This window comes from Onychomys torridus, chromosome 3 (assembly GCF_903995425.1).
Source record: "Onychomys torridus chromosome 3, mOncTor1.1, whole genome shotgun sequence".
Classification (NCBI taxonomy): Eukaryota; Metazoa; Chordata; class Mammalia; order Rodentia; family Cricetidae; genus Onychomys; species Onychomys torridus.
The window spans coordinates 115,706,969-115,722,150 of NC_050445.1; the positions used below are offsets into that span (position 1 = coordinate 115,706,969).

The 15,182-nt window shown below is 53.1% G+C and overlaps 1 protein-coding gene across 1 annotated transcript in view; it reads right to left on the reverse strand.

The window, feature by feature from the left end:
- Dysf (dysferlin) overlaps nt 1-15,182 on the reverse strand; it is a 189,173-nt gene that overhangs the window by 80,274 nt on the left and 93,717 nt on the right. The window contains exons 21-29 of the mRNA XM_036181918.1: nt 13,886-14,063; nt 13,228-13,352; nt 11,477-11,583; nt 6,791-6,983; nt 5,605-5,760; nt 2,002-2,133; nt 1,756-1,922; nt 547-661; nt 247-352 (exon numbers count right to left, since the gene is read on the reverse strand). Coding sequence (XP_036037811.1) covers nt 247-352; nt 547-661; nt 1,756-1,922; nt 2,002-2,133; nt 5,605-5,760; nt 6,791-6,983; nt 11,477-11,583; nt 13,228-13,352; nt 13,886-14,063 — 1,279 coding nt within the window. The remainder of the gene's footprint in view (nt 1-246; nt 353-546; nt 662-1,755; nt 1,923-2,001; nt 2,134-5,604; nt 5,761-6,790; nt 6,984-11,476; nt 11,584-13,227; nt 13,353-13,885; nt 14,064-15,182) is intronic.

A 15,182-nucleotide genomic window follows, 5' to 3' on the forward strand; every position in this document is an offset into this window, starting at 1 on the left:
GAAACCTGTAAATCATTGTTAGCAAATCCCCATCTCTCCTAAGCTCTCTCTTTTTGTGGGCATGCTCAGAACCTGAGCAGCTAAAACTCTGAGCCTAACTGGTAGCGTGAAGTGGAGGCATGTTCAGGAAGTTCCCCAGGTGAAGTAACCCAATAAAAGGCAGACAACTGCCTGGAGCCTTCAGCTGTCTCACTGGCACACCTAGGAGCTGGCTGGGGTGGGACCCCAATTTCTGTGTGTTCCCACCTTGCTCATCGACAGCCCGATTGAGGTCTACGGACCATTCTTCATCTTCCCACTTCCAGCCCAGTGGGCATTCAATATCATCCTTCGGAAGCACCTTCTCCCCATTCTAGAGACACAATAGGCAAATGTGAGACGATACAGACTGATCCCAGGACACCATCCTTCTGGAGCACAGAGCAACTGGGTCAGCAAGGAGCAGGGGAGAAGACACACCATCTTCTAAGTCACAAGCTCTTCATGGGACCAAATGTCCCGGACCCCAGAGAAAGCACACACTACCTGCCTGGAGTACTCCCTTACCACATCAGTGTAGTTATCACTCATATAGATCCACTGGCCTCCGGGGAGCCGGGTCTGGTTCTCAAAGACTTCCTCCACAAAGCTCAGATGACCAGCGTCAGCATCATGGAGCAGGCTATGGGGGAGGACAGTCAGAGAGTCACTGAGGACACCCCATCTTCTGCCTCCAGGAGAGCGTTAAACCTCAGCCCACTTGTACTACCAACCTCACTACAACACAGATAGAGGGGGTTAGTGCAGAGAGGCTGGGACAGAGAGTGAAAAGGAGGCTTGGAACAGGTAAAGATGGTCACAGGCTAAAGAACGTGTCATCCAAGGCAAAAGACAAAAAAGGGGATCAATAGGAGGCACCAAAGCCCAATGGATAGCACCAAGAAAATCTCATCAAACTGTACATTAAAGATTTAACAATTGATTCTAGAATATACTTCAAGCTTTAAAAGAAAAAAAAAAAAAAGTTGCTGGATGCCACCCAGCTATGAAAAAGTGTAGAAAGTAGCTGAGGCAGCATGGAAGGATGGGACCCTCCAGGGAGCAAGTGAGCTGCCTGGAACAGGAATGGTCACATATGTGCAATGAGAGGATTTTGTGTATCACAGAGGACAAGGCACATGGCTGGGCGCCAACTCCACGGTATGCTTAATAATAAAGGACTGTGTGTGTGTGTGTGTGTGTGTGTGTGTGTGTGTGTGTATGTACATGCACAGGGCGGGTGCAGGTTTGGGGGTGCACACATGCTATGGCATCCATGTGGCGGTCAGAGGACAATCTTGGGTGTCAGTCCTCACCTTCCATCTACTTGAGACAAGGTCTCTTGGTTGTTTACTGATGAGTATGCCAGGCCAGCGAACCCACGGGCCTTGAGAGACTCTCCTGTCTCTGCTCCCATCTCCTCATAGGAGCACTGGGGTTATAGACAGGCCCTGCACTGGGCTTTATCATGGGTCCCAAGGAACCAAACTCATCAAGTCACTTGTGTGACAAGTGCTTTTTCCACTGAGTGTCTCCCCAGCCACACGTAGCACCTGATTTCTGAGCTATTCCTGGTAGGTGCCAACCCCAGGAGGGTCAGAGCAGCAGTCTCTGTGACTAGCAAGGAGCAAGCAGGACTCACAGAGCTCAAGATTCCAGAGCAAAGGCTGGGGAGAAGAGGGAGCCACGGTTGGACATCCCGTCCTAGCCCTCTACCACCCTGGGTCTACCACTCACGTCTTCTCTGGACACACGAACCAGTCCCCTGCCCAGGCCCAGCCAGCTGAGGGGCGGAAGCTGTCCTTTGGTAGTTTGATCTTGCCTGTGACGTCAGAAAACTTGGGGTAGGTGAGGCCTGTTGTGCCCCAGTTCCCGACCAGCGCCAGCTTTGTCTGGTTCTCATACTGCAGACCAAACAAGGAAGAGAGGTGAGGGGTCATGCAACCCCGGGCTCCATGGCCCAGTAGGCGGGTAGGTACTCACCATTTCAGCAAAGACAGAGAGTTTCCCCTCGGCAAACTGATTGAATTCTTTCTCATCCACAGAGAGCCCAAACCAGAGCTTGACCCGGATCTGCACAGGCATTCGGGCCCCAGGCGCACCCTCCATGGGATACTAGGATCAAAGAAATACAATTCACAGCCCTCAGGCCTGGGCACTCCGGCTCAACATCCAGTCAGGTGTACCCTGTTGGGGCACTATACCAAATGTCATATAAGTAGAATATATAACCAAGAAGGTTTTTTTCCCCAAGAATCCTGTTCATCAAAGAAGACTATAGCAGCCATGTAGGAGCTCTCTACAGATGGGGTCATGTCTGCAAGAGGGTCTCTGATACCCCTTTCTCCTGCCATCTTCTTCTTCCATCATCTGAGGAACTTTCTACTTTAATGGAAATGGCTGAGATCTGTAAGGTCCAACAGGGCAGCCATGAGCCATTTGAAAAGCGGCTCAGGGAACCATGTTTTCACTTCATTTTACATTAACTAATTTAAACAGCTATACATGGCTGCTGCGCTGGACAGCACCATCCTAGATAGAGAAGGGCAGGGACCGAGCTCCAGAAGGGGAGCCATTAAACCACTTCATTTCAGTTTCAGTACTTCATGCTTTGGCTAGACGTGAACACTGCATCTAATGTCCCCACAATTTCAAGTGCTTATCAGCACGTTAACCACTCTTTTGCTGTTCAGCTGTTTTGTTTTGTTTTTTTTATCCCGAGGGCTTCAGAAGCTCTGCCAAATGGAATAACCACAACAACCCAACATTTAAAAACATATATATGTTCCCTACGATTACTTCACCATTTCACTGAAACCAAAGGTTAGATTCGGCCTTGGGGAGCAGAGCACTTCTCTCTTAACATTACACCCTGTCCCCTAGAGGAGACACCATGGTGAGACATAGTTCACTGAATAAGAGCAGCAGGGAGTCTGGGTGGGTTCAGAAAAAACTGAGAAGCTAGGGTGGGGGTTCCCAAGCTGATGGAGAAGGCCTGGGCCCCTGGAGATAGAGCCCAGGCCAAGAGAAGGCTTAGGAAGTGGTACAGACCATTGATGGTTGGCCTTCATCTCCTCTGTCGTTCCTTGGAGAAGTGTGGAGGTACCTCTTACCCCACCAGTCCCTGGGAACTCCCTGTGGTGTTCACTTCAGCTGTCCCCTCCCTCAGGGTGGCTAGCTATCCTTTTCCCTCCAAGCCACCAGCCCTTGGGACATGGCAGGAATGCCTGCCTCCTCCCTTTCCTCCCCCACCTCGAGCTCCCCACCACCAACCTCCCCCAGACGGGCCAGCCTGCCCAACCTAAAATAGCAACAGCAAATAAAGAAATGTCTAGTTTGGGGCTCCTCTCCTCTGCTGGTGCTCACTTTTTCCAGCTTGGGTTTAAGTTAAGGAACACCAGTGTTTGCTTGGTCTCTGCCCGCTGCCAACATTTTTGTAGCGCTTGCTCAGGAGCTACTGGCAGGCTCATGAACTCGGTGGGGAAGACTTCGAGAAACAAATCTATATCTTTTTTTTTTTTTCTCCTTTGCTTGGAATGAGGGAACATTTTCAGTTCACCTCCTGGAGGCTTCAGGGCAAAGAGGTCAGATCTGGAGGGAGAGGTTCTCCAGAGCCCACCAGGCCTGCCTACAGCCTGCTCACATCTCACCACCCATTGCCCAGCCTGCCCATTCCCACACTGCCTCCCCTTCCACGTTCCACATGCACATGGAGAGGTCAGCCTAGGAGGGCAATCTGAGGCCAGAACTTGAGTTTAGAATCAAACAAATAAGGTTCCTCAGATGGTCCAGGAGTGTGTGGGAAGGTCATGATTCCTGCCTAATAACACACACACACACACACACACACACACACACACACACACACACCCTACATCCTTCCCTCTGAAAGATCAATCTCCCAGTGTACTAATTATCTCTGGCTACCTCAGTTAGGATTATCATTGCTATGATAAAAACACCGTGACCAAAAGCAACTTGACGAGGAAAGGGTTTACACTTCCATATCACTGCTCATCATTGAAGAAAGTCAGGACAGGAACTCAAACAGGGCAGGAACCTGAAGGCAGGATCTGATGCAGAGGCCATGGAGGGGTGCTGCTTACTGGCATGTTCCTCATGGCTTCCTCATCCTGCTTTCTTATAGCACCCAGAACAACCAGCCCATGGGTGACACCACCCACAATGGGCTGGGTCCTCTCCTATCAATTACTAATTAAGAAAATTACTATAGGCTTGCCTACAATTCAGTCTTACAGAGACACTTTTTTTTAAAATTGAGGTTCCCGCCTCTCAGATGACTTGTTTGCGCCAAGCTGACATAAAACTCTCCAGCACACTGGCCTATAACAGATCTCCGAATGTGGCATCTGTAGAGCAAGGGACAGCCCCAAAAGAGAGAGGAAACAGAGGGAGAGGGGAGCAAGCATCTGCTCACCACCTGGTTCTTGAAGCAGTGTGTGGACTGTCTAGTTCAGCCCTCAATGCCTGTGAGGTCGACAGCCTCATTCCCATTTTGTAGGTGGGGAGAAAGCGGGCTGTTCAGAGAGCTTTGGTGACCTGCCCAAGGCCAGACAGAACTCCAATCAGCACTGGCAAGCCAGCTGGAGCCAGCCCTCTCTTCCCACCCCAAAGGGCAATAAGAATGACTGGCCAACAAAAAAACAGGTAAGCTAACAGCCAGGAGTGACTCTACCCTGAAGGGCCAAGGGTCAATGATGACCTCTTGGAAGACCAAAGGTTGAGACTGCATGTAAAGAAGCGAAGAGCTGCGGCACAGACTCTGGGGCCGTGGGAAAGGCTGGAATGGAGGCAAGCCATGTAGGCTGACGAGGGCTTGCAAGCAGAGCCATTAGAAACAATGGGAGTGGACCACTGGCTCCCCAGCCACTGAGAATGGCTATCTACAGAGAAGTTATCTCATGAGGGTGTGCTGTGTTCTGATCATCTGGCTGAAGCCATGACCAAAGCCACTGGGGCTCTGTATCTCAATGTTCAATTCACCTACAGAAGATGATGGAAGCCCTTCCACAAGCACCCACTCACATTCCCTTCATCAACTGTTGCTGAGGCCACTGAGACAGGGCTGGAGGCCATCTTAGAAGTCAGGAATGATTCTTGAAAGAGACCAGCTCCAGTAAGCAATAAAGTCTTGAATACATACAAACACACACGGGGCCCTTAATTTACTTCTTTTTTTTTCCCCCAATGGGATCTTATGTGGCCCAGGCTGTTCTCAAACTCAATGAGTAGCCAAGGATGAACTTCAACTCCTGATCCTCCTGCCTCTACCTCCCAAACACTAGGACAGGCGAGTGCCACTACACTGTTTTCCTAGTTCACTTCCAACCCAGATTTCAGCTCCTACCAACAAGCCTCCTAGACTTTCCGCCTGGGCTCTAGAAAGTCTGGGGAGAATTGAAGAAAAGGAAAGTTATTTTACTCAAATACCCCTCCCTTCCCAAGATGAAAGTCTGAGAACGTTCAGATAGTTCCAGAACAGGACTGGATGGGGAGCCAGGGGAAGCTGAAGAAGGCCTTGTGTTGAGAAAATCCTATGGTGGCCCTCGCAGAGAGAACACTCACTTTCAGAAAGATGGTCTGCAGCTTTCCACAATTCCTACCACAGTAGCTGGGGCCCCGCCGGGAGAAGAGGACTTCATGGGTGGGTACCCGTTGGTAGGCCACGCGCTTATCACCCTGCAGCATCCAGATGATGATGTCTGGCAGGCTGTTCTGGGGCTGGAGAAAGGGTGGTAGGTCAAGGTGGGAAGGTGACATGTCCAGAGCCATGCCTGATCTCTGACTCAAAGGCTACAACAGTCTCGCCTCACCCAGCTCCCATCCCATACTAGCCACTCAGGGCCCTGCCTTTGGCCCTCAGCTTACAGAGGAGCTCCCACAAATGCCTTAGATGCCCATGGGTCTCTGGGAAGATGCCCCTGTACAGAGCACGGAGCCTAACTCTTGTCTCCTCTTGTGGAAGATGTGGTCTGCCCAGAGGAGCCTCCTTCCTCCTGCTAACCCTAGGACCCTAAGGTCTGCAGGCTTTCAGGAGTAGACACCACCACAACAGCGGCTCCTCACTACCTTTCCAGGGCTCCTCAGAAAGAGTGAGGTCCCAGACCTGAGGGGGTAGAAATTGGAAGAATTTTAAGGAGGATTCTCCAGCCCTTGCCCTCTCCTAGCCATAGAATAAATTCTGTGAAGAGGGTAGGATCAGGAGCAAGGCTCCAGAGGCTGCCAATGACCAGCCTGGAGGGCAGTCCTCACCGCTATCAGGATATGCCCAGGGAACTGGTCATGTGCCTACCACCCTGCCCAGGGAAACTCTAGAATTCATCACCCCTTTCCAAGTAGCCTTTCCCATTGCCCTTCTACAGTCCCAGACACCTTCTCCGGGTACCGTCCCTTCTCACCATCCACATTTCCTACAGATAGGCACTAGTGGTCCAGTAGTCAGGTTCTTGGGGGAAGCAGGCTTCAACATGAGACCTAGAGCCAGGCACTCTGGGTTCTGATACTAGCCCTGCTCTGACATCCTTTGGCAGGCTAGGCCATCTACTGAGTACCTACTATGTGCCAGACTCTGAGTTGGACCCTGTAACACCTAGTAAATATGCTGCTGTGTCCTACAAATGGGCATACTAATGCTCAGAAGGTTAAGTGACCTGCTCAAGGTCTCCCAGCAATGTATCACAGTATAAACCTTTGGTCTACATTCCAGGAGGCAGGGAGGCTGAAGAAGAGAAAGCCCCTCAGGATTCACTACCTCCTCAGCCAGGGCACGGAGACGAAGAAGCCAGTCCTCAGCCTGCTCCAGGGCAGTGGAGAGTTCACTGTGGCCAAGCTTCAAGGCCAGGGCAGCTTCTTTGATCTGGCTCAGGTGACGGGTACGTTGCCGGAACAGATACTGATCAAGGTGGGTAGCAGAAGGTATTTCATGGATGTCACACAGGGGCTGGCTGTGAGAGACAGGTGGAATGTGCTTGTTCACCAGGGCTCCACACACCACAGAGGCAGGTGCATGTACCTATGTACACATAAGTATGCACATTTATAGGGTCCCTCCCTGCTCCCTGCCAGCCTGCTGGGTGCTCACCTCACTGTGTCCTGCCTGCTCCAGGAAATCTCCCCCCACATACTCTTGGCCCTCCCACTCTGAAACATGCCTCTTTATTCCCAGGCAATCCTTTTGGGACTTACCCCCACCCCTCCAGTTTGGTGGGTTCTTTTGTATGAGTGTTCCCTCTCCAAGCTGACTGCAAGCTTTCAGAGGACCTAGAGGGTCCCTTTCCCGCCCCCCTTGTGTTGTCTAGGGCAGAGGCTAAAGTCTAAGTTGTCCCATACTAAAATAAATCCCTTCTGTGTTGGGCGCACACTTTCTCCAAGAAAGAAATTTATGGACCCCTGACTAGCTACTGCAGACGCCGTGGGGAGGCCAGTAACCGTGAACACAGAAGCATCCACCCTGGCTGCCCCGAGACGGCCCTCCCAGAATCCTGAGCTTTGGAAAGCCTTCTGAGCCCTGCTGGGGTACTGCAGCCTTCAACTAACAGCACTGAAGTGAGGGGGTAAATTAAACTTCATCCTGTGTGGGGGCAAAGATCTCTGGTCCCCGACCCATCCCACAGGGACTCTCTGAAGGCCCCCCGCAGATGGATGCTCCACACCGTTCTGGAGCTGGATGAGCACACCCAGGAGAAATGTTGGAAAAGAGGGGGTGAGCTCCAGTCCTCCCTCCCCAAGCAGGACCCTCCAGCTGGCCCAGCCCTTGCCCTCAAACAGGACATTCGTCAACGCTGCTGCGCCAGGCCTGCTCCACGCTGCAGCCCCCGCCCCCTCCCCGCAGCGTCTGGACTCCCGGCTCCCGGCTGATTTATTTTTTCTGCCAATTTCCCCGAGCTATGCAGAACCAATTACCGCCGGAGCGCCACGGCACCGCTCTGGCAGGCCCTCGGCGCGCTGCGTCTTTCCTGTTATTTTTTTTAATTGAATTTTTAGGGTGGGGGGAGCGGGTGCGCGAGCTCCATCTCGGGGAAACTTAAGCCCCGGGGCCCGTCTCAGGTCACGTACTGCACACCCTGTGGTAATATAATATTTACTGCCCCGAGGGTGCCGCGGACGGCAGCCCCGGGCCGGCGGCAGCGGCAGCGGGTGGAGGCCTTGCATGGTGTGGGTGAGGGGCCCTGGTGCGCAATGGAGCAGAGGGCTGCAGAAGCCCGGTCAAGGTCAGAAAACAGGGAGGACCCTCCAGCAGACCACCCAACCAAAACTCCCCAAGACCAGCCAAGCACTGTCCTGATCCCTCACAAGGTGCCCTGGCTCTTTCCCGCCCACAGGGAAGTCCAGTACAGGGGTACAGAAAGGAGAGAGTCTGAGGAGGAGATTGCATGCCTAGTCCTCCCTACCAATGGGAGGTGGGCCACATAACCCGGAGCAGAAGTCACCACCTGTCCCTGGGGACCAAGTTGGTGACTGTACCCGGGCCACTCCCCTGGAGAGTGAGCTGGCCTCCTTCTTGAGTTGAGCTACAGGTTGAGGTCCAAAGAGATGACCCTTCCCCAACCTTGCCTTCCCCTGAGGAGAAACTGAGGCAGCATGCCATCCCCCACAGGAGCAGCCGTGGAGTTTTCCCTGGAAAAAGTGGCCCTGATCTGCACCTGCAGGGCTGACAGGAGCTAGTCCTATTGCAGAATGCTAGGAAGGGCTTTGCAGCTAATGGAACAGCATGACGGCAAAAAGTAATGCACAGAGGCAAAGGGTGCGTGATAGGGTGGGCAGCGTCCAAAAAGCTGGCTATGATTCCGGGGGATGAGGGCTATGAGGTGCCCTTTGGGGAAAACAGTCCTCTCCAGGATGCCAACAAGAAAGGGGGGAAGAAGAGAGTGAGAAAGGAAGGGTGTGTGGCTGGGCTGGGGAGGAGAGCGGGGAGGAAGGCTGTGTGAGCCGCTAGGTTTGCACTGTGATCTCTGAAGGTGGTGGACCTGCGAAGACAGGCGGTGGAGATGACATGTGCCGGGCATGTGTGGCCTCAGACACAGCCTGGACCAGCTGACAGGGCAGACACACAGAGAGGAGAAGCAGTGAGCCCAGAGATCAGAGAAGAGGGTTTAACTACATGGAGCAGGGGGAGGAGGCAGGGAAGGGCCCTGGCTGGAGACAATAAGGCTAATATTAAGTAATCAGCCCTCATCAGCCATGACACCTGCTTATGCTGAAGTCTCAGTCACATGGTGGCCTCAGGTAGTGCCCGGAGGAATGGATCTGGAGTGCCTTCCCTGAAGATCCCATCAGACACCCTGAGAGGATGGAACCCCCCAATTCAGGCTCCTGCCCTGGCTGATGCCCCCCAGAGGCCTGGGCATCTTCCTACCCCCAGGAGAGTGGCAAAAGAGCCTGGCTTGGCAGAGTGTTTCAGATAAATCCTCCCTGAGAGGGCACTGAGGACAGCCCAGGACCAAGTGCTACAGCCTCCAGTGACCCAGCACCTCAGACTTGCCAGGAATTGGGTCCCACCCATTTTCAAACTCCCAGCCCCACAAACTTGCCTGTTCCACCCCACAACTGCCAACGATCAGTACTTCAGAGACCCATGTTCTGCCAGCCTCTGTCCCTGAAGTGGCATCACTGGGCACAGTAGTCTTTCTGTAGGCATGGCCAGGGTGCAGGATGCTCTGAGAAGGAGCCCCACCCTGGGGCCCCTCCAGCACCCTATTCCTTCCACCTCCAGGCCAAGGCCAGCTTCCTGATGCCCCATCGCTCCCAGTCTGCTTCCCTCCTGCTAAACCCCGCAGAGAATGGCCCCAAAGCGCACCCAGCTGTCATGGCCACAGCTAGGGAATTATCCTGGGTCTCTCCTGGGCCCCCAGTTCTATCTGTGGCTGAATAACACAAGGACACTCTTCCACTTACTTGACACATGAATCAGGGTGTGTCAATCAATCCCTGTGTACCTCAGTTTCCTTATCTGGCCCTCAGAGAATGGCATGATTAGAGGTTTATGATTAGTGAATACACACAAACTTCCCCAAATCTGTGCTCCCCTCGGCTCCCTCAACACCCACCCTCGCCAGCATCTTTACCTTAGCTGCCTGTATCTTAGGTCAGTCACTTACCACTCCTGTGTCTCCTCTCTCATCACCCTGAAGCTACATCAAGCAACTGATCCAGGGGGCTCCTTAGATAGCCAAGCCTGAGCTTTCCTTGGTAGAGCCCCTAAAACCTGCCCTGTTAGGCATCAGCTGTCCTTGGTACCCCTGGAGACAGCAGGCTTTTCAGGACTACATGCCGTGGTCCTGGCAGCCTCCTCTCCACTTCCAACCCTACCATCTCCACCAGACATCCTCCTTCAGGAAGATCCCCTGCCAGATGCATCTGCCCTGAGTTCCCACAGACGCCACTTCTCACTTCCCTGTCATATCTAGAGGGCTCAAGTTAGACCCTTACCAATACAGCTGGGGCTGAGCTAGTTTCAGGAAGCTATGGAAAATGGAGGGGTGACCTGCCTGGGGCAGGGCAGGGGGCACTGCTCCTTTGGGAACACTTGATCGGGTAAAGGCACCCTTCATAAGCAGGGTAGGCAAGTGCCTAGCCACCACAGTTACGTATCTCTCACAGTGAGGGCATTTCTCTGATCCCCTCAACAGGGCTCTCTAGCAAGCCTGAGGGAGGAGAAGATGGGGTGGGGGTGGGGTGGCTACCTTCATACTGAACCCCATAGAATGCAGAAGAGTAGCTATGACCAAGTCCATTTCATAGCTGAGAAACCAAGGCCCAAAGAAGCGGAGCTACTGAAAGCCCCCAGACTGTGGTGAGGGGTGGGCTTCCTTGCATCTGTCACTGTGGTAACCACACTTCCTGTTATTTAATCCTCCCCACAGTGCCAGTCTTATTGTTAAGAAGTCATTCTTCATGCCAAGTTCAACTTCAAAGCTCCCTTCACAGTGACTAACCCTAGCCCTCCTGGATGTGCAAGAGACGCCGAGGTGAGTCCCGTCTGCTGACCGGCGCTCCTATCCTCCCTCACTCCCAGGCCCCCCTTTCCTGAAGTTGACAATCAGCCATGTGCAGTAGAAACCTAAACAGAAACCATGGTCCCCGACAACATGGCCTTGGGGGAAGGAGGGGTGCCCCCACCCCAGCTTCTCCTGGAGATTCCATCAGGGAGCTATGAGGTCGGGGATCAGACACACAATGCTTCCCATTCAGGTAAGCCGGTCGCCCAGCCCACAGCTGCTGCTGCTGCTGTTGCTGCGGGGAGATTTATGACCTGTTCTAAACGTCACCTTTTCAACTCCCAGTGCCGGCTCCACCACCTCTGGGCTCAGCACTGGCCAGACTGCTGGCCAAGCGTGGCTGGGAGACGTGCCTCTGCTCACCACCACACACGAACACTCTGAGGAGACAGCGTCGGTTGAGCTAGGAGAGGCATCTGAGGGTGCCAAGTACCCCCTACCTGCAGTCTGCAAGGAGCTCGTCTGTCAGTTGAGCTACCAGGGCGTCCATGTCCTCGGAGGAACACTGTGCCTTCAGAGCCAGGTGGACCTGCTCCAAGCTAGCTTCCTGTGGAACAGGCAAGCTTAGGTCAGGAGTGTCACCATGGAGGGGGACCCAACCCCCAGGCCCTGTCCCCGAGCCAGAAGGGAATAGATAATAGGAAAAAGAAAAAAGCAAAGCCAGACTCAATCTGCCAGCACATTCCAGGATTCCCCACCCGGACCCTCAGAACCCCAGTCTCACATGTGGCCACAGGGGGTTCCCTTGCTAGTTAGAACTTCTTCCTAGCCTGAATGCATCCTGTCCCAGCTGCCACCCCAAGGCCAGGCCTGACTCCCCACAGGGGAGTGGATCTCTCTGAGACTCCTCTGTCCATCCTTATCCTTTTTGGAGTCAGCCACACAGCCAGATCCAGAGCTAACCAGTCTCCCCCAGCAGCCATGCAGCCACCACTGGGCATAAGGACCAGACTCTCAGAGCTGGTTCTCTTGGACTTTCATCCGATCTTCTCTGGCACTTCTCTGGGCACTTTCCCTAGGCCTCGGCCCTGAGCTGGAAGGCAGAGGCCAACCTCGAAATACCTGTCAGGTCCAAGGCTGCTTCAGTGCCCCAAGCAGCCCTCTTCACACATCAGCCTTTCTGAGCATGTGATGTGTGGTGCACCCTGAGGGAAAACCCTAAGAAGCAAACACAGTCCCTGCTGTGGGGAACTGCGGCCTTCTGGTGTGACAATCAGAAGTGGCGTGGAGAGCGGAACAGATAAAGCACAGCCTCAAACTCCAAGTTCCCCATCACCACCAACTGCCAGTTTCAAGGACATCAGCCCTTCCTCACCTTTCTGCCTTCTCTCCAGCAGTGCTCCCCAGTCATCCCCAGGCCTCTTCACCCTCATCCCCGCTGCTGCCCCTCATTCCTGCCCTGTAGCCATTCTGGCCTCCCTTGGGTGATGCTCCCTGGAAGGGAGCCCAGAGCCACTGCCTGAACCAGCAGCTTCGAGCATCCTTCTTCCTCCCTTAGCCTCTATACCTCAGCCCTCTCAAGACTCTTCCGCATGCCTTGTCCAAACACCAGGCAGCCCTGAAGTGCAGAGAGGTTCCCAGAACCCTCTCCTCACTCCCAAAGCAGAATTACTCTGTCATCCAAACACTGTTCCTCTCCCCAGGTTCCCAGCTTTGAACCTCAGATCATTTCTCTCAAAGCCCTTCATCTCCCCAAGACGAATGTATCAAGGCCAGGCAGCTCAAGTTCCACACTCCCTAAAAAGCTACTTTCCTCCCAAGATCATAAGATTCACCCTCCCCTGAGTCCTTGCCATGATATCCTAGGTGGCATCCTCTTCTACATCTTCCCATTGTCCCCATGACATCCTCTTGATGCTCCTTAGCTGCTCCCCTCCATATCCCACACCTCTCCCTCAGCATCCATGAATGCCACCTGGATCTAAGTTTGGAGCTCTAGCGTCTGGCTCCTGGCTGGAAGTTTCTAACAAAACTATTGTATGTGGTATCAGAGTCAAGAGGTATCTATCTAGTAATAAGCACCGGGCATATCCTGACACCCCAGCTATCTCTCAACTCTCTGCCCCACAGTCATCCCACATCCACCTGGGGTGAGCCCAGCACCCTTCCTACCCCATCTTCTCTACAAGTCTGCCGATACTTCTGGCAGGGCTGGAGGCCAGGCACCATATCTGGACAGGATCGCACTCACCAGCCGGTCAGCGATCTGCAGGAGCTGATTTTGAGTCTCAATTCGATGGCTAATGTCTTCCCAGTATGAGGACAGCACCACCACTGGCTTCACGTTGCCCCAAGGCAAGTAATAGTAGTGGCACCCTGCAGGGAGGGGAGAGGGGCCTGAGCACTGGGCAGGGGCCCAGGGCAGTAGAACATGGCTCTGCAAAGGACGGTGCTCAGGCCACTGGGCTTTCAGCTTGGGAGAGGACTCCAGATAGACAGGTCCTACTCTCCTCTCCCCTTAGATGCTTATGGTAAGGCTGGTAGTCTCCAGCACACAGACAAGGTACCTGAGCACATTTTGTAGGGCAACAGACTGCTGTGGCTCTCCCATCAAAACAAGAGGGCTGATAGACAGAAAGCCCTGGCAAACCAAAGCTCACATCTCCAAGGTCTCCAAGTCAATCCCTTAGACCCCCCCCCCCCCCCCGCGCCCTGTGTTGGTGGCAGTGGTTCAGGACCAGGGCAACTGTATAGGAGTCCATCCTGTGGGCACAGTGGGCCCCACAAGAGGAATATTGGGGAGGGGGGAGAGCGCAAGAAGTAGTCGAGGTTTGGTGTGGTTTCCATGGCAGCAGGGTTTAGGGAATGGTGTCTGCCCTATGACCCAGGTCCCTTCCGGCCTCACCCACCATCAAAGACTGCCCGGCTGTACTGGGTGGTGGAGGCCAGTGGCAGGCAGGTGGTGTCGAACTTGTTTCCATAGTTCCCAATGCTGACCTCGAACTGGATGGCGTCATCCACATCCTGCAGCATTGTGGCTGAGTAGAAGGCAGCAAAGAGGGAATATTTGCGCCTCCGGAGGTACTTCTGTGGGCAGAGTGAGCAGGTCAGGGGTCACAAGGAGACAAGCAAGGTACCCAGCAGGGTGGATCCCATAGATGTCAGGCCCCAACCATGAACAGGACCCAGAAATTCCTGGCTGGGAAGAGAGTGCCTGATGGTCCAAAGGAACAGCTTCCAGACTTGGTTACTGACTGAACAAACTCATTCCAGGTCCACTCACATTCACTCATGTTTCCTAACAATCTGCTCCTCCAAGGTCAGGCTGCTCTTTAATCCAAACCAGCATCGATGGCACCACCATGTCCACAGAGCAGGGTCTCCCGCAGTGTCCCTCAGGGCAGCTCTTAAAGGGGCTGAAAGCTCTCAACCATCATGCATGGCCCAGACACACACAACCACACACACACACACACGCACACACGCACACACACACACACACACACTTACACCAGGAAACTCTGTAGTCGGCTTAGGCAGCTTCAACCATGTGCTCAGAATATTTAGTTCAAATTAGCCTCTCCAAGCCCAAGGCACAGAGCTGAGACAACATAAAATATCCATGTGTCTTGGCATGAAAATTATGTGATTCTAGCTGGGCGGTGGTGGCACATGCCTTTAATCCCAGCACTCGGGAGGCAGAAGCAGGCAGATCTCTGTAAGTTCGAGGTTAGCCTGGGCTACAAAGCAAGTTCCAGGACAGGCACCAAAACTACACAGAGAAACCTTGTCTTGAAAAACCAAAAAGAAAAAGAAAAAAAAAGAAAAGAAAAAAGAAAGAAAGAAAGGAAAGAAAATTACATGATTTTATAGTCACTTCCTTGGAAAGCCGAGGAGAAAGGAGTGGAAAGGCTGAGTCATGAAGCATGTGAATGGTGATGACAGACAACACTTATTATGTACCTACTGTGTACCTACATCAAGTCTTACCATTTGCCTACTGTGTACCTACATCAAGTCTTACCGTTTGCCTACTGTGTGCCTACATCAAGTCTTACCGTTTGCCTACTGTGTGTATACATCAAGTCTTACCGTTTGCCTACTGTGTGCCTACATCAAGTCTTACCGTTTGCCTACTGTGTGCCTACATCAAGTCTTACCGTTTGCCTACTGTGTGTATACATCAAGTCTTACCGTTTGCCTACT